The sequence below is a fragment of the Oryx dammah genome, unplaced genomic scaffold (genome assembly GCF_014754425.2).
Source record: "Oryx dammah isolate SB20612 unplaced genomic scaffold, SCBI_Odam_1.1 HiC_scaffold_11232, whole genome shotgun sequence".
Lineage (NCBI taxonomy): Eukaryota > Metazoa > Chordata > Mammalia > Artiodactyla > Bovidae > Oryx > Oryx dammah.
Window position 1 is genome coordinate 4,606,256 of NW_024080625.1, and position 26,155 is coordinate 4,632,410.

Consider the following 26,155-nt stretch of genomic DNA (forward strand, 5'->3'; position numbering starts at 1 on the left):
ATTCTTTAACCCCATACACAAAAATAACTCAATATGGATTAAAGACCTAAATGTAAGCCTGGATCCTATCAAACTCCTAGAGGAAAATACAGTCAGAATACTCTTTGAAATAAGTTGCAGCAATATCTTTTTGGATCCATATCCTAAAGCAAAGGAAACAAAAGCAAAAATAAACAAATGGGGCTGAGTTACACTTAAAAGCTTTTGCCAAGGACAACCTACTGAACAGGATAAGATATTTGCAATTGATATGACTGATAAGGCATTAATAATCAATATATATAAACGCTCATACAACTCAACATCAAAAAACAAACAATCCAATTTAAAAAATGGGCAGAAGAAAAAAACAAACATTTTTCCAAAGAGGTAATGCAAAGGACAACAGGCACATAAAAAAGATGCAAGACAGGCTTTTAACACACAAAAGCTCACTGAAATGGCTTTGCATTCCGTATCACATGCAATGTTTAAGAACTAATACTTGTTGAATTTTAATGTGGCATCAAAGAAGAATATTGACATCGACCTAAAAACGCTTTAAAATACTCTTTTCTGTAAGGCTGCATCTATGTCATATACTTCAACCAAAACAACCTACTGCAACTTTTAAATAAACTTAAAAGACTCAAATAGAAGAAACAGCTGTCTTCTCTTAAAGAGATCTGTAAAGTATATAAAATAATGCCACTCTTCTTACTAATTTTTGTTTTAGAAAAGTCACATTTCATAAAATATTTTCATATTTTGTAAAAATTTTTGTAAAATTTTGTAAAAAATTTTTGTAAAAATCTTTTCATATTATGTAAAAAATTTTCATATTTTGAGTTTCTTATGGATTGTTTAATTATTTTTTTCAGTTCTAATACTATCAATTATTTAATACAGATAGATATATCCATGTTAAAGATGCTCTTGGGGGTCAATATTTTATTAAGAGCATAAAGTATAAGAATATAAAAAGTTTAGAACTGCTGTTCTATAACATTCATTCTGGCTCTTAATTTTACATTATATAAATTGTAATCGTATGATACCATATAGAGTATGTGAAGTCACTCAGTCATATCCAACTTGGCGACCCCATGGACTATACAGTCCACGGAATTCTCCAGGCCAGCGAACTGGAGGCCTTTCCTTTCTCCAAGGGATCTTCCCAACCAAGGGACTGAACCCAGGTCTCCTGCATTGCAGGCGGATTCTTTACCAGCTGAGCCACAAGGGAAGCCCATATACAGTATAATGCCACCTATTTTTATGTATACATACTATAATTTTAATTGGATTATAATGTGAAGGAAAAGAACTGTTTTTAACCTATAACAACTAGTAAAGTAGGCCAACAGATACTTGCTGAATTGCCTTGAGATAATATATTCAAGTCAAAGTGTTTAATAGACAAGGTTCATGCCTTGTCAGTTTCCAAAGGCTGTTCCAGGTGGTCTGGAAAATTTAAGATTATGCTCTATCCCAATGCAGTTGTCAGCTACTATATTCCATTAACATGTTTTCGTTTGTTTGTTTTTGGCCTTACCATGTTGCTTGTGCAATCTTAGTTCCCCAACCAGGGACTGAAACTGTGTCCCTGTGGCAATGAAAGTGCAGAGTCCTAACCACTAGATCTCCAGGAAATTCTCACTAACATTAACCCTCATTGACATTTTTTTTTTTTGAAGTTTGCAAATTCTTTATATTTCCAGCTGTTGAGACAATATTTCTGAGAGCTGAGGTTACCTCTAGCAGCGAAACCAGAGCCAGCTATTAAGCAGCCAGAATGCTACAGTAATTGAATACATGACCATTTCTCTTTTAGCCCGTTCTTTGTTCTCCTCTTCCAGAAGTTGTAGACGTCTATTTAGTTTGATTATCTGTCGTCTTAATGAAGCTGCATCTGCAACTGTCCTGTCTTCTGCAGTTCCTTCAATCACTGCATCTATATTTGAAATGCCATACCTGATGTTGTCAAGATGAGGATTAGAAATGGCGGCAGTAGACACACCACGCAACACAGGTATAGAGTCAGTTTTGACCAGCTGTCCATTTTGGCGAACAGCATTTTCACTCATAGAGCGTTCTCTTTTTAGGCTGCCAACAGCACGGATTTCTTCATTTTGAGGGGTTGGAGCAGGTCTTTCTAAATACAGAAAATCTAGCGGTCTTTCACTCAGAGTAAGCACACGAGGTGGTGTTTTTAGAGCCAGAGGCTTAAAGGGAGTTGACTGTATAAGGTCAAGATCTGCTGGTCTTGAAAATGGAATGTCTTCATTATTTCCTGCTACCACAATTCTCTCTGGAACTTGCATAATCACACTAGCGTTTGAAACCCCTTGAAATCCTTGTTCCAGGTCAGCATTTGGTGGTGCTACTTTTAATTTTTCTGGGACCCTCCTTTGCTGACTAATACCTTCGGTGTATTCCATTTCATACTGAATTCGACTAATTTCCTTTATCTCAGCAGCAGTGGGAGAAGGAAAGGCTGCCCCACTCACTCAATGTGTATCGATTACTGCTTGCTCTTTGGCATTATCTGCTTCTGTGCTTCATATTAAATCCATTAACTTGCCTCAGTATGCACGTGCTGGACTTGGAGCCACTTTTGCCTCCCTGGGCCCGCTGGAGGGTCCCCGGCGAGGGCCACTGCCCACCGGCTCCGGGGGTGCTCGGGTGGGCGGTCTCAGAGGCCGTTGGCCAAGTGCACAGAGGCGCCCGGGCAAATCACCGGCCGGAGTTGCCCACAGCAGGCCGAGAGAGAAAACCCTCATTGACATTTTGAATGACTATGTTGTTCCATCCAAGTATTTTCCCCTATCTCTGCACCTGTAGTTTCCACCTCCTAAATGTTCTTCTCTCCCTTTCCATGATTCCTGACTCTTCATGGAGCCCTTTCCTGACCTTCCTTGTAGCTTGGGTCTCTCTCTGACTTTCTCTCAGAGCACCTTATACTCATCTTTAAATGTCACCTCTCACAATTTTAATTGTGTAATTATTTGATTAATGTCTGTCTCTCTCACTGGAATATATGCCCCAAGGGATATTTCAGTGAAATTTCTCAATTGTATCTATTTTACAGGGTTATAGAAATATTAAATGCATAAATATTATTAAATAAATCAACTGAAATTAACTAACCCTTTATCCTATGACATTTAGTAATATGATAGCTAAAGCATCAGGAGGAACATTTTATTACACATCACAGAAGAAACAAATTGATGTGTTTTCTCTTTTTAGACAAACTGCTCAGAAAGTAGATCATGGATGGCAGAAGTGTGCACAGAGAAACTGTGTGAATCCCGGAAAGAGAGGTGGCAATGCTTCTGCGGTGGGCAAGAAGACAGGGACAGGCTGAATCCGCAGGTCAGACGTAAGCAGTTGGGAAGATTCTGAGGTTTCCAGCCCAAGTAGCTGAAAGGATGGAGATTACTTTTACCAAAATTCAAAAAGCTGGAAGAGAAATACAATTAGAGGGGAAAGATTATGAATCAGTAAGACTTCCAAGTGGAGATGCCAGGGGTCTGGGGTTGAGAGGAGAGAGCTGAGGCTGCAAGTATAAACTTGGGAGGTGTTAACACACAGCTTATAATCAAATCTGAGGAAGTGAGTGAGAAGAGTGGGTGAGTCTGGGTGAGCTCTGAGGACATGGGACAGACAGGCGGGGCTTGGGTAAGAGAGGAGCAGATCGTGGGAAGGCAGAGAAATGGTGGGAAAGATGGACAGAGGGGCAACCATACGGTAAAACTGACTCCCTTCTCCCCCACTCCCTTCTTTCCCTTCCCACTTTCTCTGTCCCTCCACCCACCCCTGCACAGGGACTGCCAGAGGAGGCTACTAACTGGACAGCTTATGTTCTGTTTCCCCTTCTCACGTCCCCTACATACTCATGCCACACTGATCTCTCTCCGGCTACACTGTTCAATACAGCAGCTACTAGCTGCATGGGGTTGTTTAATTTACATGAATTAAAATGAGACAGAATTACATATGCAGTTCCTCTGTCTCACTAGCCACTTCCAAGTGTCTCTCCCACCACGTGTGACTAAGTGGACAGCACAGACACAAAACAGATGGAGACCAGGTCAGTGCTGCCCCTAGACACAGCTCTGTCTCCTCAGTTCAGAAGTCCAGACCCTTAGCTGGAGACTGCCACAGTCTACCCAAAACTATCTTTTTTATTTTTTTTAACTTTTGATTTTATACTGGGGTAGAGCCGATTAACAATGTAGTGACAGTTTCAGGTGGACAGCAAAGGAACTCGGCCATACATATACATGTAACCATTCTCCCCCAAACTCTTCTCCCATCCAGGCTGCTGCATGACATTAAGCAGAATTCCCTGTGCTATACAGCAGGTCCTTGTTGGTTATCCATTCTAAATATAGCAGTGTGTACCTATCAATTCCAAACTCCCTAACTATCCTTTCTCCCCACTCTCCCTCCCTGGCAACTATACGTTCACAGAACTAACTTTTTAACTTCATTTTCTTCCACTTCCCTAGATCAACCTTGTGCTGGATACAAACTGAGCATACCTCACTCTCTTCCACTTTCATTTCTTGACTTAGGCCATGCTATTTGGATACCCTCCAGTAATATATCTACCGAGACAGTTAGGTTTATGCATCACCTTGCCTGGGTTCTGTGCTGCTGTGCTTAGTCGCCCAGTCATGTTGGACTCTTTTTGACCCCATGGACTGTTGCCCACCTGTCCATGGGGATTCTGCAGGCAAGAATACTGGAGAGGGTTGCCATAACCTCCTTCCCAACCCAGGGATCGAACCCAGGTCTACCACACTGCAGGCGGATTCTTTACCATCTTGAGACACCAGGAAACTTAAGCAATCAAACACGAATCTAAGAGTTGCTATGAACTTATTTTGTAGATATGGTTAACTGATGTGGTAATCAGATTACTTTAGGGAATAGAAATTATTCTCAATGATCTAAGTGGGACTCATGTAGGCAGCCCTGGCTGGCCTTAAGAAAAAAACTGAGGCTTCTCTGAGAAAAAGAAATTCCATCTCTAGACTGCAGTGTCTGCCCCTACCCAAGGGTTTCCAGCCTGCCTTTCCTGCCTCTGTGCCCCACAGATTAGAACCCACAGTTGTGGAAGCAGGTTCCTTGAGATAAGTCTCTTTAGTAAATATTTCTCTGTATGTGTGTATTAATATAGATACATACATGTACATTTGTGTATATACATGTATATGTATGTGTGTGTGCTAAGTTGCTTCAGTTGTGTCCAACTCTTTGCGACCCTATGGACTGTAGTCCATCAGGCTCCTCTATCTATGGGATTCTCTGGGCAGGAATACTGGAGTGCGTTGCCATTCCTTTCTCCAGGGGATCTTCCCAATCCGGGAATAAACCTGTGTCTCTTACGCCTCCTGCGTTGGCAGGCAGGTTCTTTACCACTAGCACTGCCTGGGAAGCCCATACACCCATACAGATATAGCCAAACACATACATACATACATATGCTTACACGTGTGTGTTTGTGTCTAGATATTCTGTGAGTTCTGCGTTCTGGTAAAACCTTGACTGGTACAGATTTTAGTACCTGATAAAATGTACTCTTCAAGGTTGCAATACATACCACCTTCCTCAAAAAGACAAACCTGATTTTTCAAAGACAGTGATTCTAGACCTGCACATTTGAGTCACCTTTGTAAACTTTATATAAACATACTCAGGTTCTGTACATAAACATAGACAAGAGCAAGATTAGTACGTGAAGGCGGAGCTTGGGCGTTCATGTTTTAAAAGAGTTTCTCCGGCAATTCTGACGCACAGCCAAAGGTGAGAACTACAGTCCAAGCTGAACTCCTCTGGCACCTTTGCTATAGTGCCACTGAAAATCATCAAACACAGCACACCGTCTTACATTCTTTCAACCAGCCAACCAACTAGCATCAGTTACATGATTTAACATCTGTCAGATAATAATACAGTGTGCAGGGCATACAGGCAACAGTATACCCACTCTTGGTCTTGAGGGCAAACACTGAGATATACAGCTTAATATTATTCTTTGAAGCACACTGATTAATGAATTATTATGTGATGGAATAAATAAAAATTTTACTGCAACATTTAGAGAAGCTGATAGTGGTTATTCAAAACAGTGCATAATTTAAATAGCTCTTATTTCAACTGAAAACTCTATCAGCAAGTGTTAATAAATGCTCTCTATATGTATTTATTAACAGATGTACTGTTGGTATTTGTGATACTGCCAGGCATGATTAATTCTCAACCCAGAGATCGTTTGGTAGGCACCGAAGTGTCTGTGACTACTTTCTTAACAGCAAAAGCTACAAATGCTCCTGTGAGCTCGCTCTAAGGAGAGCAAAACCAACTCCTGAGATCAACACAGTCTGATTTAATCTGCAAGAGCAGGAGGAGGGTTTGGCTGGGCTGAAGAATGTGGGCTGGGGTCACTGCAAGGCTGGCTAGCCCAGCGCCTGCAAGATGCTTTGCCGACTCTAAGTCAATCCATAAATGTTAGATAAGACTTCTCACTGTATTACTATTTTATGAACACACTTTTTAGATAGCTAAAATGCTTTTCAACCCCTGTGCAGTCACTGAACGACACTCTTGTGAGAAAATCTACTGCTGATTTTTCTGCTTTTATACATTCAGAAAACTAAGATCATGGCATCCGGTCCCATCACTTCATGGCAAATGGATGGGGAAACAGTGGCTGACTTTATTTTGGGGGGCTCCAAAATCACTGCAGATGGTGACTGCAGTCATGAAATTTAAAGACGCTTACTCCTTGGAAGGAAAACTATGACCAACCTAGACAGCATATTAAAAAGCACAGATATTACTTTGGCAACAAAGGTCCATCTAGTCAAGGCTATGGTTTTTCCAGTGGTCATGTATGGATGTGAGAGTTGGACTGTGAAGAAAGCAGAGCACCAAAGAATTGATGCTTTTGAACTACGGTGTTGGAGGACTCTTGAGAGTCCCTTGGACTGCAAAGAGATCCAACCAGTCCCTCCTAAAGGAAATCAGTCCTGGGTGTTCATTGGTAGGACTGATGTTGAAGCTGAAACTGAAATACTTTGGCCACCTGATACGAAGAGCTGACTCATTTGAAAAGACCCTGATGCTGGGAAAGATTGAGGGCAGGAGAAGAAGGGGACGAAAGAGGATGAGATGGTTGGATGGCATCACCGACTCAATGGACATGGGTTTGGGTGGACTCTGGGAGTTGGTGATGGACAGAGAGGCTTGGCATGCTGCAATTCATGGGGTCGCAAAGAACCAGACACGACTGAGCAACTGAACTGAACTGAACTTATACACGAGGAGACTGAGCTCCTAAAAGGAAAATCAACTTTTTCCCCAAGGGACTGAGAGCAGAGCTGCGAAGGGATGGAGGGCTTCCAATCTCCTGGAATTCCATCATGCTTAGTTTCCTATGGGTGCTTTTAGGACTTTCTTTTACAAAAAAGAAAAAAATTTTCAAAAAATAACACTTTTCAAAGTTACACAAGTGCCTCCTCTCATTCACCTCTCTCAACTTTCTTACTTCCTCTTGCACAAGACAGTTTCTTTAGTTTACTTGTTAGAAACACTTGAGGCTCATGGAAGGTCACGAAAGGGTGGTGATACCATTAACATCACTAATGATCTGTCAAAACTTTCATCATGTGTTTTTATTCTAATGGATTTGGACTTCACAGTCAAATTTTACTCTGGCTTCAAGTATGGCCTTTACTTGATATGTTTTAATTCATATTAACATTGTGAAGATCCATATTATTGGTTTGTCCATTATAATTAATGAAAATTCTCTTCAGTAGCCGTTACAATGTGTCAGATCGCATTAATCTACATTTCAAAAAGTGACTGGGAGAAGGAACTGTAAATACATTTTCCTTTTTTGAAGGAGCCGTTAGAGTTTTCAGGGTAAAAGCATATTCATAGTTTTTTTTTTTTTTTTCTCAAACCAGAGACAGACTTAAGGAATATATTTGAGACTTAAGAGTAAAAATACACTTTTTATTATTATTGTTGAAATAAGAAAAACTACAGTTAAGTATTAAGACTTCAGGAATGAAAGAATTCTAAATCCTCTTTCCAAAGCCCTTAAGCCTTCCAAATTAATGAAGAGTTCAAAATGCAGGAGGGTCAGCTACAGCTGAAATCTCACTGAGCTCCCCTTTTCAATTTTCTAGGAATCCTGTGAATTCATATTGTGTTTACATTTCCGCCAAGTTCTGTGTTTTTCTCTTTAAATTTTTATTATAACTTTTTTACATTAGCGCTGTTTTTTAGGTCATGGCACGGTCAGGTCATTTACTGGCAGACTTTCAGCTTTAACTCAATTCTTTTGCTTCTGTGGGCTTTTCTGGCCATTACTGCGATATGCTTCTAGATGACTTATAATCAAATGAGTTCCATGGTAAATACTGCTATCACATCTTTGTTCAGAATGCCCAGGGCTCCCTGCTTTCCTCATGCATGTTTTTGTCAAATTAATTTTGACATTCCCCAGATAACAGATAGCTTGCTGAATTTCAAATGGGATGCACTGTGGGAGAGCAATTCACAAAGCATTTTACAGTCAAGGGCTTCTGAAAATGGGACTAAAACCAGGTAGAATGAACACTGTTCTGTGAAGGAAAGGGTTTTAATTATGTAATTTGGCTGCTGATGACAATAGGTTGAATTAAGGAAATAAAAAAGAAAACAACAGCAACTCAGATGCATCCATGAGCCAAATGTAACTGACTAAAGGGTACATTCCCAGAAACATCCTCTTTCCCTCCTTCCCCACTTTCCATCAGCTACCAAGTCCTGCAGCACATGAATCATGCATGCCCTTCCTTTCCTTCCCTGCTGGCTTGGCCAAGCATTCATCATCTGCCGAGGCCATCATCCAGTCTGTCCGTTTGTGAACAACTCCAAGAAAGCTCAATTACAAGACCGTCTTTCTTCTGAAATGAAATCTGTCTGCCTATGTATACCTTCTATCCCTAGGTTTTCATACCATATTTTGCACCATCATCCACCTATTACCACTGTCAAAATATGTACCTGCTGTCATCTTCTTGCTTGGGTCAGGATCCACCACCATGCTCATCTTTCTCCTCACAATACATTTTCCCTTCAAATGGAGCACCCAGATGGGGAGGTGGCTTCACCAATATTGAACAGAAGAAGTCTAGTAATTTCTTGGTTTTGGACAGATAGGTATGAATACAACCCAGATTCACATAAAATTTCTGACATCGTTATTACATGCTCAATTCATACTGAGTTTAATTACAGCCTCTTCATGTGATCAGTTATTGGCCTCAGCTCTTGTGATCTTTCCTTAGGCAACTGGTACTTACGAATTAGGAGCTGGGGCTGACTTTAATTCATATTGATTTTTGTCTCCTCTAGAAATTGATTTCCATCCTTATTCCACAGTCTTGGCAAGATCAATTGCCCAGATAAGCACACTCTCACTAGGCCCACATTTCTTCAATCTGTATTTAAAAATAATTATTTTCCCACACACCTTTCTAAACTCAAGACACAAAATGTCTGCAGCTTTCTCCTATTCTAGAAGCCTAATAATACCCATAAAAAAAAAGAAAAAAAAAAGGAAAGAAAAGGAACATGCTGTCAGTTTGACATGACTTATTTTTACTGTTTTACTGAACTCAAGTTGTTTCCTGATGACCTTTTCTTTTAACAGTCACAACCGATCTGCTTAAAAAAAACCTCAGCTGTAATATCCCTGAAGATAAATGTTCCAGCTTCAATGTCTCCATTTATCAGAATATAGTCCACCATGCCCAACTTCCACCCAACTCCATCCCTTTCTGAAGACTGTCACATTTGTCCCTCTTTCTATTCTTCTGGCACCTGTCCTGGTCCCCACATGACCCCAAGATTATCAGCTGTGGTTCCATGAACAAATTTATAAGCTCTTTTAATGCCCTGATAGATACATAATTTTTCTAGTCAGGAAGCTTAAACTGCTTTGGAATAATTGTATTCCTTTCTAAAACTGTCTAGTGCAGTGTGGGCTTCTATAGCCCCATACTAGAACTTGAGCCATTTCAATCAAAAGATGACCTTCATTAGCAGAAAAGACAAAAGTAGTCATTTAGAAGCTGATGAGCTCCTTTCTTCTCTTTCATCATGTACCATTAAATTTTCTTCCTCAGGTGTGGGACTCCTCACTGCTTCTTGAGGGTTTAACATAACTCGGAAGTCTGTCCTTCTCTCTTTCATGATGCTAAGCATTTGTTCACAGGCCTCAACTCACTCACTCACGCTGCATCTTAGTTTTATTTGCCCTGCTTTAGTAATAATGGAAAAAAATAAGGTTGGAGTATTCCAGAGGATCAGTGCTAATGCACAGAATGAACACTTCTTAGCACTCTGTGTTCAGCTGCGTTTAGCAAGTCTGGCCTGGCTGGGTATAGAAGCCCACTCACGATTGATGACTGTTTCTCTGGGAAAATACACTCTGCATTCCAAAGAAGTGACTTGGAAAGAAATTTCTCAGATGTTTGTGTCTTGGACTGCCTTTTGCTCCTAGGCCCCAGCTTCTGAATCAATCACATAAAACATGTGAGTAGATCCTCTTCCTCCAGATTCAGGAAAAACACCATCACTTTTTTTCTCTTGAATGCACAAAAAGCTTTCCACACTGAAATGCCCTGTGAATTTCTACCACAGCAAATGGACCAATTTAGGAAGTCTTACTAGTCTGTTTACCTTTGATCTCATTTTCCTTTTTGACCATCCTTATGCCAAATTAACATTCCTTTGTTTGGGTGATACCCCCTCTTTTTAAATGGTTTTTTATTTGAGTAGAGTTGACATACAATGTTGTGTTAGTTTCAGATATATGGCAAAGTGAATCAGTTGTGTGTGTGTGTGTGTGGCTTCCCAGATGGTGCCAGTGGTAAAGAACCTGCCTGCCAATGCAGGAGACCCAGGTTCAATCCCTGAGTCAGGGAGATCCCTGGGAAGAGGGCATGGCAACCCACTCTAGTATTCTTCCTTGGAGAATGCCAAGATCAGAAGAGCCTGGGGGGCTACTGTCCATGGGGTCACAAAGAGTCGAACACAACTGAAGTGACTCAGCATGCACGTATGCATATATATATGTAAATATATATATATATACATATACAATATATACACACCTTCTTTTTCAGTTTCATATACGTTATCACAAAATTGTGAGCAGAGTTCCCCATGCTATACAGTAGGCTCTTGTACTGCGTGCTGAGTCACTTCACTTGTGTCTGACTCTTCGCAACCCTATGCACTGGAGCCCACCAGGCTCCTCTGTCCATGGGATTCTCCAGGGAGGAATACTAGAGTGGGTTGCCATGCCCGCCTCCAGGGGATCTTCCTGACCCAGGGACTGAACCTGTGTCTCGCATTTCCTGCATTGGAAAGTGGATTCTTTAACACTAACACCAGCAGGGAAGCCCACAGTAAGTCCTTATTAGTTATCTATTTTATATATATTAATGAATATATGTTAATCCCAATCTCCTAATTTGTCACTCTCTGCCCCATCCCACCCCAATATCCCCTTTAGTAACCATAAATTTGCTTTCAATACATGTGTCTATTTCTGTTTTGTAAATAAGTCCATTCGTATTATTTTTCTTAGATTCCACATATAAGTGATATCATAAGATATTTATCTTTCTCTAACTTACTTCACTTAGAATGATAACCTCTAGGTCCATCCATATTGTTGCAAATGGCACTGTTTCATTCCTTCTTTATGGCTGATATGCCATTGTATATATGTGCCACATCTTCTTTATTCAATCCTCTGTCAATGGACATTCAAGTTGCTCCCAAGTCCCGGCTATTGTAAACAGTGTTACAACAAACACTGGGGTACATGTATCTTTTCAACTTATGGTTTTTTCCTGGATATATGCCCAGGAGTAGGATTCCAGGATCATATGGTAGCTCTATGTTTAGTTTTTTAAGGAACCCTCCATACCGTTCTCCATAATGGGGGTATCAATTTACATTCCCAACAACAGTGTAGGAAGGCTCCTTTTTCTCCATACCCTCTTCAGCATTTATTGTCTGTAGACTTTTCAATGATGGCCATTCTGACCTGCGTGGGGTGATACTTCACTGTAGTTTTGATTTGCATTTCTCTAAGAATTAGTGCTGTTGAACATCTCTTCATGTGATTTTTGGTCATCTGCATGTCTTCTTTGGAGAAATGCTTTTTTAGTTGTGCCTTTTTTTTTTCTCCTTTAGTTTAGTGAACTTAGTGCCATAAAGCTACAAGGCAAAGCCAGTCTGTTTCTTTATTTGCAGAAGGCACAAGAAAATAGAAATACTTGAATGGAAGCTTTATTCCCAGTCTTCTCAATCCTGAAGATCTTGGAGTCTGAGGTAGTCTTTGGGACTTAAGTTGGGTTTCTAGGGATTTCCAAGGAAGACTTTGGACTGACCATAAAAATAAACCATATTCTCTCTCAACAGACCCAGTACCAATTCAGTTGCCTCAAGGTCATTTAGACCAGAAAAAAAAAAAAATGAAGTCTGGATTTGGGGGGAGAGTGCAGGAAATAAAGATGGAAATTGATCCTTGAGCCTACTTTGAAACAAAACTTGACCAACCATTTTGAATCAAAACATGGAAACAAAACTCTGTAGACTCAGCTGACTCTGATTTTTCCCCTCACAGCATTCACACCTCAGGGACAGAAAGACTGACAGTTTCCTGGTTCTCTGTGCCACTTCCAGATCATCTCTCTCTAGTGTTCTCAGGAAAAAAAAATAGTTCCTTTTAGGTCCATGCAAGTAGAATATACCCCCAGGCTTTCCTAGAGCCTGGCATCCCCTACTTCTTAGCTGCTGCTTCTAGTTCAGAGCAAATCTGGCCCCAGCTCACACTGTCCCTCTCTGTTCCAGGTCCCCCATCAGACCAGAAGCACATCTGCATCCACAGGTAAGACCAGTGCACAGCGGCCTCTCAGTAACTGGACTCCATCTCCAACGTCCTTCTCCCTTTCATGTATTCACCGCCAAGGTCCCACCCTGGGCCTTGTCATCACTTGAAACATTTTCTGTTCCAAAGTCACCTACTCAAGAACCCCTCTTTTTGAAGACAACAACATCTTCTCATTTCACAGTGACCACAGAGGTCCCATGACTTTTCCTAATTAATCTGCTGATCCTCTTTTTCTTCCTTCTTTCTTAAGGTTCCAAAACCAGGTCATCCTTTCAGTAACACTCTTACCAGAACTCTTTCTATCAAGGTCACTGAGCAAAGTTCCGACTCTGGCTAAAGCCGGCTATGTGCTTTCTCGGTGTCTGAGTGATGCTGGAGAGAAGCCGCAGCAGGGCAGCTTGGCGTCATCATAAATTGAGGGTTGTAGGCCCCACATGGGCCTTCAGAAAGCCTAGCACTTTTTCCTCAGTTTCTCCAGGTCAGCTTGGTCCCCAGTTCTCCACAAGTACTTCAAAATGCTGACTCCTCACACATAGTGTTCTCTTCACTCTCAGCAGCTGAGAATTGAAGCAGTCAGATGGGAACTCCCTCAGTTTCTCCCCGTCAAAGCCGTAAACCAGCATCAGCCCACCGCCCCTGTGCCTCAGGAGATAATGCTCTTCCTGTGGAAGGCTGACTCCTTTACGTCTACAAACCATCCACAGCCATCTTCAAAGTCGTGCTTTCCTCTAGAGTCAACAGTTCCTCACGTGGATCCTTCCTATCAACATTAAAACCTGCTCAAGTTTCTCCATTTGACAGAAAAAAACCATCCCTGGTCTTCATATTCTCCTCTAGTTCTCTGAGCCCTTCAGAGGCAAACCCCTTCCTTGAAAGAGAGCTCGGTATTTTCTACCTCCTTTTCTCCTTCTCATTCCATGATCCGCCCTAACATGGATTATAGGAGCATCTCCAAGCTCCCAAGAAGCAGTTCTATCCAAGGACACCAGTGACCGCAATGCCCTTTCAGTATTCATTTCACTCTGTTCAGTTCAGTCGCTCAGTTGTGTCCGACTCTTTGTGACTCCATGAACCGCAGCACACCAGACCTCCCTGTCCATCACCAACTCCCAGAGTCCACCCAAACCCATGTCCATTGAGTCGGTGATGCCATCCAACCATCTCATCCTCTGTCGTCCCCTTCTCCTCCTGCCCTCAATCTTTTCCAGCATCAGGGTCTTTTCAAATGAGTTAGCTCTTCACATCAGGTGGCCAAAGTATTTCAGTTTCAGCTTCAACATCAGTCCTACCAATGAACACCCAGGACTGATTTCCTTTAGGAGGGACTGGTTGAATCTCCTTGCTGTCCAAGGGGCTCTCAAGAGTCTTCTACAACACCACAGTTCAAAAGCATCAATTCTTCGGTGCTCAGCTTTCTTTATAGTCCAACTCTCACATCCATACATGACCACTGGAAAAACCATAGCCTTGACTAGACGGACCTTTGTTGCCAAAGTAATGTCTCTGCTTTTTAATATGCTGTCTAGGTTGGTCATTTCACTCAGTGGCTCTCAAATGGGGACAGTTTTGTTTCCAGGGGACATTGAGCAATGTCTGGAGCTATCTGGCTGGGGAGAGGGTCCTTTGCATCTTGTGGGCAGAGGCCAAGGATGCTGCTAAACATTCTATAATGCATAGGACAGCCTCCACAACAAAGAGAATCCAGACCCAAATGTCAGTGGTGTTGAGGCTGAGAAATCCTGAGATGACGACCCCTACACAACACCTTAAACTACTCACCGCTTCACCTGTTTCTTAGCTTCCCTCTGGCCACTCTCCAGATTTCCTTTAGCCTCTCCAGTGCTCTCCTTTTGTAGCCATCTATTGATTCTCGAGTCACTGCCCCTTATTCCTTGGAGACTTAAGCCCTGGCTCACTGTTACTTCTCCAACATACTACTCCAGACATAATTCTTAGGGATTTCTCTCTCCACAAATGTAATCCTTCCCACACCCTTTCTCTGTGGCTCCACCCTTCCTCAGCCATGCATTCCTGAGCTCACAGCCCAGACCTGTTCTGTACCACTTACTGCAACTTCTCCTTCAATTATATACATCTGACTCTCCAACTCCAGCCTCCTATCTTTCCAGTTCACTCTTCAATACCACAAATCCCAAAAATTACCAAACCCCACTACAGACTAAATCTATTGATCCTACTGTCTCTTCTTCCTCATGTCTGTGGTCCTCTACTGTTACAAAGACCCTGCAGCTCTCTCATCCTTGTCTTGCTTTGCGGAACCGACCCCCAAATAAGTTAAATCAAATTCTACCTACTCCACACCTGCTCCCCCCAAGCTGGACTTGAATAGGAAAGACAACTGACCTCAAGTGGGCTCTTAGGGCAGCCAGGCAATCATGTTCCCTTACCCAGTGCATTCACTCTCGGATGACTGTCTCATAACTTCTCTCTCTTCAGACCTCTTCATCTCTTTTCTTCCTCAACCTTAGCTAGGCTTTGTTTCCCACTTCATTGGTAAATGGGAAGCAATCAAGTAAAAACTTCAACAAGCTCCTACTAGTAAATCTACTGAACTGTTCCACCTGGGCCCCAACAGGCTGGCCTCCCTCCTGTCCCTAAGAATAAACTGTCTCTACAGCTATAGGGGGACACCCACCCCACCACCCCTTCTTGCCCTCTCAAGGTCATCATTCCAGAAATTCTTCCTCCTCACTCCTGCCTGATTCACCAGGGAAGCTCTCCCAAGGGTTACCCCTGAGAACTCAAATGGTGACTGCCATATCAGTAAACAAACGATGTTCCATCACATGGCAGCCTCCTGGACACTGAGCCCCGAGGGAACTCGGGATGGAGACAAACTGCCCACTGCCAAGACCATCAGACAGGCAGCTGCTGCAGATACCCTTGACGGTGTACCTGAGGAGACGCAGGATGAGAAAACAGAGGATACCAGCCCCAGGGAGCTAAGGTGCATATCAAAGGGGTAATTTCAGCGAGCCCAGACTCTTAGCTTCTCTTACATAAAAAACCACCAAGTTCGCTAATTTGAGATGTCTGGTATTTTCTCATTAAGACTGACCACTGGGTCTTTTGTTGCAAAAACTTCTGTATAGCTTTGCTTGCCCCCTTGCCTCTTCGGAGCAATATCTAAGAGTTATTTGAGTTGCTGTCTCCTGGGCTTGAAGTCTTAAGAAAGTCCACTGAATAAAACATAACTCTCAACTGTTAGGTTGTGCTTTTTTTTTTTTCCAGACAACATCCTCAAATAAGTTCCCAGCTCAGAGTAAAACCAAAGTGTTTGCAATCACCTGTAAAGTCCCTGCTAGCTACTATTCTCACCACCCTTCACGCTACGCCAGTCACAGTGACCTCCTTCCATTTCCTCAAACATTTCACCAACTCCCACATCAAGACCTTTGTTCATGTACTTCTGTCTGCCTGGGATGCTCTTCATCTAGATTTCCAAAGAGTCTGTTCCAGCACCCCTGCTTCACATCTTTCCACTCAGCACCTTCTCAGTGAGATATGCTGTACACCTTGCTGAAAACCATAAACTCCCTCCACAACACACACACATAATCCTTCCTCCTCTGAAGGATTCAGTATCATGGGACACGCTATGCATTCTATTTATTTTGTGTTTTATACCTGCACTACCAAAACGCAGGCTCCACACATGCAGGACGCTTTCTGTGTCCACCGTAGTCCTTAAAATAGTAGCTATCAAATTTATATTTGTTTAATGAATACCTTAACTCTTCAGGGTGACATCTATCTTCACCTAGTTAAAGACAATCAAATTTGAATTTCAGGAAATCAATTATATTTTCTATTAAGTAGTGCAGGCATGCTCAGTCATGGTTGAATCTTTGCAACTCCATGGACGGTAGCCCATCAGGCTCCTCTGTCCATGGAATTCTCCAGGCAAGAATGCTGGAGTGGGTTGTCATTTCCTTCTCAAGGGAATCTTCCCGGCCCGGGGATCGAACCTGTGTCTCCTGCATTGCAGCTGTATTCTTTAACCACTGAGCCTCCAGGGAAGCCCTAGTAGTAGTATCCTCTCTCAAAAAGAGAATGCAGTTAAACAAAATTCCAAATGGCATAAGTACTCTTCCCACATCCTTCTCTCTGCAAAATCATGAGTGCTGAACTAACTGCTCCACTTTAATTCTCATCTTTCTGACACTCTTTGTCTTTTCTAAATTCTGTGGTTTCTCATCATCTTCCCTGATTTATCCTGTTATAATCCTATACTCTTTTGCCAGTCTAAACTTTTTCATATTACTTATGCAAATCTGATAGAAGCTAAACAAAGGAAACACCATCAACTGACATGAGATAAAGGATAAGAAGAAGCCTGAAAGTGAAAGTCCTTCAGTTGTGTCTGACTTTTTGTGACCCCATGGACTATACAGCCCATGGAATTCTCCAGGCCAGAAAACTGGAGTGAGTGACCTTTCCTTTCTCCAGGGGATCTTCCCAACCCAGGGATTGAACCCAGGTCTCCTACATTGCGGGTAGATTCTTTACCAGCTGAGCTGTCAGGGAAGTCCTGCCTCTAAAACATCCAGAGAGTCAGACATAAATCTCAAGTTCTGGAAAAACTTGAACTATTTGCAACTCGAAAACTTGAAAAACTCGAAAAACAGGCTCTTATTCTCAAGACTTTTAAATTTTAAAATGTAATTTTTTAGCCCTGTTATTCCATTCCAGCTTGCTGCTGGATAGATCCATGATTGCTAGATGAGAATTCCTCTCCATACCCTATCCTTCACCCTATGTATACTCAAGCAATCAGGCCCATGTGAGTTCCTGGGATCGTGCCAACAGAGGCAGGGTTTCTACAAAGAGCCTGGACCACTACCCAAACTTTCCACGTATTAGCTTCCAACCCCCAGGTTTCTTCCTACTCCGTGGGGTTTAGAATCAACCTGGGGTCTGCTGGGCAGTCATGCCTGCTGCGTCCCTACACTGACATGTCATATCACCTTTGCTCTTGACTATATCTGGGATTGGGGACACTAGTGGGAGCCTGGGATACCCCATGTTTGTGCTGCCATTCTGCAGGGCCACTTTTATCTGCTCCATCAGCATGTGAATGGTTCCCCATCCTTGCTTCTAACCAGACTGCCTAGTGTTGTAGTCTCCACTTCTCAGTTTGAACTCTACACGTTTATCTGGGTCTCTGGTACTCAGTTCCCAGCCTCTCTTTGGTTAATCCCCTTCTTCAGAGTCTGATACCTGTTATCTTGCACCCCATCTACTTTCAGGGTCCGGGTCCCAAACTGATAGTCACCAATCACATGGTCACAGAGCATCCAACCATGCCACCATTTACTTGATGAGATTCCTCTTGAACTAACTGCTTTGAAAATTCCTAGTGTGATGAATTATAGTTTACTGACACAGGGGACAGAAAATGTCAGCGAAGATATCAATGTCAGAGATGGAAAACCAGCATGGAGCTTACAGCTCAAATGTACACTGTGCTAATTGTCGATTATACCGCCGTGAAAACTGGGACAGAATGGGAAAATGTTTGGGATAAAATATTAAGTTAACAAAGCAGTCATAAGGCAGATTTCCATTGTGCTTGCACAAAAAACCGAACCACAACTGAGGTGGTTTCCCACCACAGTGAGATCACCAAGGGACTCTCGGAAAGGTCAGTCTTTAGCCAAGTCTCTTTCACTTTGACCCTCACCCACACATGCACCTCCCCTCAGAGCGGCTCGATGTCCAGTTTCAACATGTTCCCAGCTCCTCACAAGTTTGGGGAGGCAGCAACTCATGCATCAGTGTCCACATCTCCACTTACCCCTTAACATGTCAGCATGGTTCGGCTAACCTCACCCACTTCAGCCTGCAGAGTGGAGTGGGAGGTAGGGACGAGCAACACGAGATCACGAGACAACACGTGATCATGAGATCACGGCCCTACAAGGTGGCCGCTGTCTGCAGGCACAGGAGGGGTTCATGAGAGCGTTTCTGACCCACGATTTACATAGACAATACAATGGTACTTTGTTCGACTAGTCACATTACAGACACCTGGGCTGGGAAGGAAACCTTTAATGTACTTATCATGCCCCAAGGAGCACTGTTTTCAGGACTTGTTTCAAATGAAAGAAAGACAACAGCTGAAGCAAACAAAGTAATAACAATAAGAATTCTGTGCTCCCCCTTGGTCAAACGATATAAATACACTCCATTGTATAAAAACACTGGGCGCTGGAGCCTTCTAAAATCTGAACTATTTGAGGATAAGGCCTGAGTAAACACAGTCTAAGACTTGCTTTATTTCAGTTCAACTCAGCAAACTGCGGCTGGACCTTCCAAAACACCACCCAGAGAAGAACAGAATAAGGATTCTTCAGCTCCTTTGATTCTGCTCTGTCTTTTCTGCTTTCAGATTTGCTTTGTCTTTGGGCTCATTTTGCTCCCAGGTTTGCACCGTTGTCACTGGCGTAATTTAAGATTTGGGTTTGGGTCAACTTACCTGACTTTGTCCTGGCGTGGGCCCAATCCGCCTCCCTACCCAACGGGAGCCACCCATTCTTACTGACGCTGTAACTTTCTGTCTACAAAACAGGCTTCCCTTAAATGTCACACCGGGTTCCCCTGAGAGCCCTATCCTCAAGGTGGCTTCTATACCTCCTGTTTGTTTACCATGGAGACTGCAGTCCGGGGGACGGATGTTTACGTGGAACTGGGAGAACATGGGCTAGACTGATGCTGAGGAGAAAACACCAACAGCTATACACACGCTACACAAAGACGCAGCAGACAATGAGCATCAGATATGTGAAAGTCTATCAGTTCAGTTCAGTTCAGTCGCTCAGTCATACTGGACTCTGTGACCCCATGGACTGCAGCACGCCAGGCCTCCCTGTCCATCACCAACTCCCGGAGCTTATTCAAACTCATGTCCATCTAGTCGGTGATACCATCCAACCATCTCATCCTCTGTCGTCTCCTCTTCCCCCGCCTTCAATCTTTCCCAGCATCAGGGTCTTTTCAAATAAGTTAGTTCTTCACATCAGGTGGCCAAATTATTGGAGTTTCAGCTTCAGCATCATTCCTTCCAATGAATATTTAGGACTGATCTCCTTTAGAATGGACTGGTTGGATCTCCTTGCAGTCCAAGGGACTCTCAAGAGTTTTCTCCAACACCACAGTTTAAAAGCATCAATTCTTTGGCACTCAGCTTTCTTTATAGTCCAATTATCACATCCATACACGACTACTGGAAAACCATAGCTTTGACTAGACAGACCTTTGTTGGCAAAGTGATGTCTCTGCTTTTTAATATGCTATCTCAGTTGGTCATAACTTTTCTTTCAAGGAGTAAGCGTCTTTTAATCTCATGGGTGCAGTCACCATCTGCAGTGATTTTGAAGCCCAAGAAAATAAAGTCTGTCATTGTTTCCACTGTTTCCCCATCTATTTCCCATGAAGTGATGGGACTGGATGGTATGATCTTAGTTTTCTGAATGTTGAGCTTTAAGCCCATTTTTTCACTCTCCTCTTTCACTTTCATCAAGAGGCTCTTTAGTTCTTCTTCACTTTCTGCCATAAGTGTGGTGTCATCTGCATATCTAAGGTTATTGATATTTCTTCCAGCAATCTTGATTCCAGCTTGTGCTTCATCCAGTCCAGCGTTTCTCATGATGTACTCTGCATATAAGTTAAATAAGCAGGGTGACAATATACAGCCTTGACGAACTCCTTTCCCAATTTGGAACCAGTCTGTTGTTCCATGTCCAATTCTAACTTGCTTTCTGACCTGCATACAGATTTCTCAAGAGGCAGGTCAAGTGGTCTGTATTCCCATCTCTTGAAGAATTTTCTACCGTTTGCTGTGATTGACACAGTCAAAGGCTTTGGCATAGTCAATAAAACAGAAGTACATGTGAAAGTCTATAAAACACAAGAAAATCACAAATTCCTCCCTGAACACAATATGGACACACAATTAGAGAAAGATACCAGCCAGGACATAGAGATCTGATATCAGCCACTCAAATAAGGAAACTCTTGATTAACAATTTCCACACCATCCTGTGGTCTACAGAAATGACTCTACATATTCTTTAAGGCATGACAGTGGAAAACAAAAATATGGAGACTTAACCTAAAAATCTCTTTTCAGCGTGGGTTTTCTAAGACTCATTGTTAAGACAAGGGTCCCCAAAAGGAAGCATAGCCCATGATCCTCGAGTTCCACCCCTGATCATTCTAGGCTAGTCTCACCAGTCTTCACACTTTGGGAAGGGAAAAGTGGTGGGTTAGCACTGAAGGTGGAAGCTTACCAGTGTAATTCCCAGTAGACTGTAGCAAAGACACTGCTGAGGCATGCCAGTTTCAAACATCATTGTTACATACTGAAATCTGTTTTATTATCACTCGGGGGATTGGTGTGGACAATGTATGTGTTTACCAGGCACACTGACATCTTACTGCACACAGCTCTTTTTAGAGCTGCACACATGTTGCTTAAAGATTATCAGTAAAAAGCAGTTAAGAAAATAACAAAACAGAAAAAGGCCAGCTTCATGAGGCTGTGCCAGTATCATACTCAAACATGAAAAGAAAAATCTGTGTCAATTCTCCTTTGGGGCTGTAATAGCAGAAATCGGAAAAACCAAAAACTGCTCTGCTACTTTAAGATGTGGGAATATTGGTGAGTAGTCACAATTTTGTCTCGCTGAAAATCTCGCTGAATATAATAGAGAAGTCATTGAATACTATGTCTTTCTATTATATCCAAGTGATTTTCACAGTAGGCAATCTGCAAGTACACCACAGGAGTCCCACACTTTGAAATAAAATGGCACTGTGAATAGAGTCTCATATGCGATCCCTTTTCAGTCCAGAGCCCTGCCTGGCTTCCTTACTCTTGGCTGAATGGCGGGGGCGATCCCTAAAGAATCAATGAGAAGAAGGAAACCATATCATGAGGTGGGGTGGGGTTTTTTTTTTTTGTTTTTTTGTCACTATCAATAATAACTGTGCTCTGCCAATTACTGGAGAAGTGATTATGTATCGTATTTCAAAAATAAATTTGAAAAACAGATTTTTTCCATTGCTAATGTGGTGGACCAGCCATTTGCAGCAGGGGGCAAAAAGTAAATCTAGGTGCATCCTGGCATGCTCTCCTCACACATCTGGTGCAATAACATGGTACATGAGTCAGAGCCCCTCTGACTCATATGTACCGTATGTACGGCCCCTCTTCAAAGAGCCCAACATAAAATCCAGCCAGCAAGGACATTCTGCACCAGGCATCATATGTGCTTAATTTTCTTTAAACAAGGCATTAATACAATCACAGTAGTATCTAATAAGATTTTTAATTCCTTGAGGGTAGGAACCATGGCTGATTTTTAATGAGTCTAATTTAGTGAGAGCATTTAGTCCCTTTCTTAGCAGAAACAACCAATAGAATAGCCCTACAAGACGTACCCATATAGGTTGTGTGACTGAAAACTCCAGAATGAAACATGAATCGGACTGGTCAATGTCCTGGATGTGCTCAGTAAAGACTGGTTTCCAGGGTTACTGGCAGCAGAAAGTGTAGTAAGGGTGCCAATGCATAAAGGGGGAGTTTAAGAAACACGATGCCATTTTACTGCAGAGTTCTCATTCGTCATTACAAGCAGCGTGAAGAGCGGGCTTACAGGGCATGATGCCAAGACACTACCTCCGGAACCTGCTCCCCAGAGGACCAGAGCTTGGCACACACATTCCTACCAGCCAGACCTGTGCCAGACCTAGAGCCCCTGAAAGCAGGAACTCCGTTTAAAACAAACAAACCCTCTTTCTCTAGGTAACTGATACAAATTTAAGATAGAGTAGTAGTACTCACAAACTCCGGGGTTCGGAAGTCCTGCTGACTTTCCAATGATCCAAAACCAGAGACAATTGTCTGTTCAAGGTTTTCCAAGGCTGAAAAGAAACAAACGGAAAAATAAATGAGCATGAACTTTCACTGACTTACATACATTTTTTTTTTTTCGTTTTTAAGTCAGCAGCATCAGATTAATTACCGTGCCTGTGGCACACTACAAATTGACATTATTTAATGCTTTCAGGTACCAGGACACTCAAAATCTTCAGCAGCTGTTTCATCTATTGGACAATGCCATGTTTATAGGATATTAGGTCTTAAAATGCTCTGGGCTAGATCTACCATGGAAAATCATTTAGCTTCTACATGTAAGGACACAGCAACTAAATGTTGTACAATTCTAGTTCAGGAACACTTTAGCCTATTGATGTCCTTTTTTCCTCTACTATGTCTCAGGAAACTGATGTGAAATCATTTTAGGGTAGTAATTTCAAAATCTGCTGAAAAGCACTATCTAATAGAAATACACTGGGAGCCAAACAAAATGTTCTAGTAGCTACATTAAGAAAAATAAATAGGTAAAATTATTTTTAGCAATAAGATTTATTTAATCTGATATACCTAGATTATCATTTCAATGTGTATATTCAATATAAAAATCATTAGTTAAATATTTTACATTTTTGGGTATTAGTCTTATACTCACAACATCTCAGTGTGAACTAGCCACATTTCAAAACCTCAATAACTTCATGGGACCAGTGGTTACTACACTGGACAGTACAGTGTTAGAGAGATAAAGAAGCCAAATTCAGAGAGTGGGTCATTCTGCAAGACACTAGTCTCCTCTTGTAAACAAGTTCCCGATGTGAATAAAAGGGACTGTTCCAGATTAAAGCCACATTAAGAGAACAAAACAATCATCTGAAGAGTGTGGTTTTGGGCTGGATCCTGCTTTAAACGATCCAGATATGAAAGACTTCCAAACAAAATCAGGAAAATTTGAATATTGATTAAGCATTGGATTATATTAATATCAATAAGTGTGATATTGCAATTTTGGCCATGTAGGAAAATGTTCTTAGTTAAATAAACTAACATAAATAATCTTAAATATTATTAAGTATTTAAATAATCTCATGTATCAACAGATCCAGCCTCTTCAACAAATCAATGACATGAAATATGCTGAATATTAGAGATCTGAAGAACCCTAAGGAGCTTCAGACAGTGTCCTGTGACCACCTAGAGGGGTAGGATGAGCTGGGAGGTGAGACAGGGACATATGAATACCCATGGCTGATTCACGTTGATGTATGGCAAAAAGCAATACAATATTGTGAAGCAATTATCCTTCAATTAAAAATAAATAAATTAAAAAAAAATAATAAAGAGCCCTAAGGAACAGATGTGTGTTTTTTCCCATGCCACCAAACAATTAATTCCGTTCTGACACGATCTATCTGAACGTAGCATCAGATTGCACAGCATATGTACGGCCTCAAGACTGCCCCCATTGCAGATGCCAACTGGAAGTCCAGGTTGCCACCTGTGCTTCTGACTAACCAGCTATATAAATCAGAGGTTCCCACCACCCTCTCCTCAGGTTCAACTAATTTGTTAAGAGTGGCTCACAAAATTCAGAGACACATTTACTCACACTTACCAGTGTGTTACAAAGGACGTTATAAAGGCTAGAGGTGGACAGGCAGATGCAGAGGTACAGGGGAAGGGGGTGTGGGGACAGGGGCAGAGCTGCCACACCTTTCCAGGTGCACCGCTCTCCCTGCATCTCCACGTGTTCCCCAACCTGAAGCTCTCCAAATCTGGTCCTTCGGAGGTTTTATACTTGTATACGTGGAAGTTACTCAGTTGTTTTTGACTCCGCGAACCTGCAGACTATACAGTCCATGGAATTCTCCAGTCCAGAATACTGGAGTGGGTAACCTTTCCCTTCTCCAGGCGATCTTCCCAACACAGGGATCGAACCTTCCCCCACACTGCAGGCAGATTCTTTACCCTCTGAGCAACAAGGCAAGCCCAATGGAGGCTTCATTACAGAAGCATGACTGATGATCAGTGGCCATTGGCAACTGATTCAACTTGTCCGCCCCCCTACCCAGAGGCCAAGGAGGTGCAACTGAAAATTTCTATCGTCAAATCACTTAGTGGGTTCCCCAGGAAGCCAGCCCCAGCTCCTGTGGTTACCTAGGGGCTATCAGAGCACCTCATTAACATAATAAAAGGCATCTTTATCCCTCTCATCACTTAGGAAATTCCAAGTGTTTTTTAAAATTCTCCGTGAGAATTCCCCAGAGTCTAGTGGCTTGGGTTCCAGGCTCTCACTGCTTCCATCCCTGGTCAGGGAACTAAAATCCCACAAGCCACAAGGTATGGTCAAAAATAAATAAATGTAAATAAATAAATAAGTCGCCCTTGGGACTTCCCTGGTGGTCCAGTGGTTAAGACACTGTGCTTCTAATGCAGGGGATGAGGGTTCAATCCCTGATTAGGGAAATAAGATCCCACATGCTGCACAGCATGACCAAAAAATTAAACAAAAAAAAGGAGCTCTGTGCCAAGAACCAAGGAAGAGTAAATATACACTTATTACAAATCACAATATCTCAACAACCACTAGCTACATGTGGTACTCAACTGGATCCTAACTTCAAGAAACTAGCCGTAAAGGTTTTTGTTTATCAAAACTAGGGAGACTGAGCATGGAATAAGCATTAAGTTATGTCAAATTACTTTTAATGTTATGAAATGTAGTGACTTTTAATTGTATATTAATTTTTAAAAAATCCATTAGAGGATTTTGTGACCAAAAGGCTAGGTTCCTACAGAACCAGAATAATTCCCTTCAATGGCCCAAAGGACAGCTGGGTATGTATAGGTGAGGGTCACTAAGAGATCTCTAAGTGACTGTTTAACAAAACCAAACTATCAGTCAACAATTCAGCTACTTAGCTTTGGCACTTCACTACCCCAATATCGGGATTAGATCTTAGGTGCACTCAGAATCTTGCCCACTATAATCCTATGAATTGTAATCCTATAGATTGCAAGAAAATGCCAGTAGAAAAGGACACAAATGATTCTAATGCTTCTGAAAAACTGGGTTCATCACAATGAACCAAAGCAGAAACAAGAAACAGATGAGGGGAGCCAAGCAAGGCTTACAGAGCTGAGACCTGAGCCAAAAGTAAGGTGCCTGCTCCCGAGAACTCTGGTGGACGACAGCAAGTACCGCACAGTCTGTTGTTACACTCAGGTGCCGGGGTCCTTACAGAGCTGAGACCTGAGCCGAAAGTAAGGTGCCTGCTCCCGAGAACTCTGGTGGA

The 26,155-nt window shown here is 42.2% G+C and overlaps 2 protein-coding genes across 3 annotated transcripts in view; both read right to left on the reverse strand.

Moving 5' to 3' along the window:
• Positions 1–26,155, reverse strand: part of LOC120861344 (anoctamin-6) — a 232,009-nt gene that overhangs the window by 110,746 nt on the left and 95,108 nt on the right. For both annotated transcript variants that reach the window (XM_040236992.1, XM_040236991.1), the window contains exon 2: positions 22,827–22,906. In XM_040236992.1, the coding sequence (XP_040092926.1) occupies positions 22,827–22,906 (80 nt within the window). The remainder of the gene's footprint in view (positions 1–22,826; positions 22,907–26,155) is intronic.
• Positions 1,661–9,091, reverse strand: LOC120861353 (mitochondrial fission factor-like). Its single transcript, XM_040237004.1, has 2 exons — positions 9,052–9,091; positions 1,661–2,488 (listed from the first exon to the last, which is right to left on the reverse strand). The coding sequence occupies exons 1-2, from the start codon at positions 9,089–9,091 to the stop codon at positions 1,737–1,739; spliced, it is 792 nt and encodes a 263-aa protein (XP_040092938.1). The 3' UTR covers positions 1,661–1,736.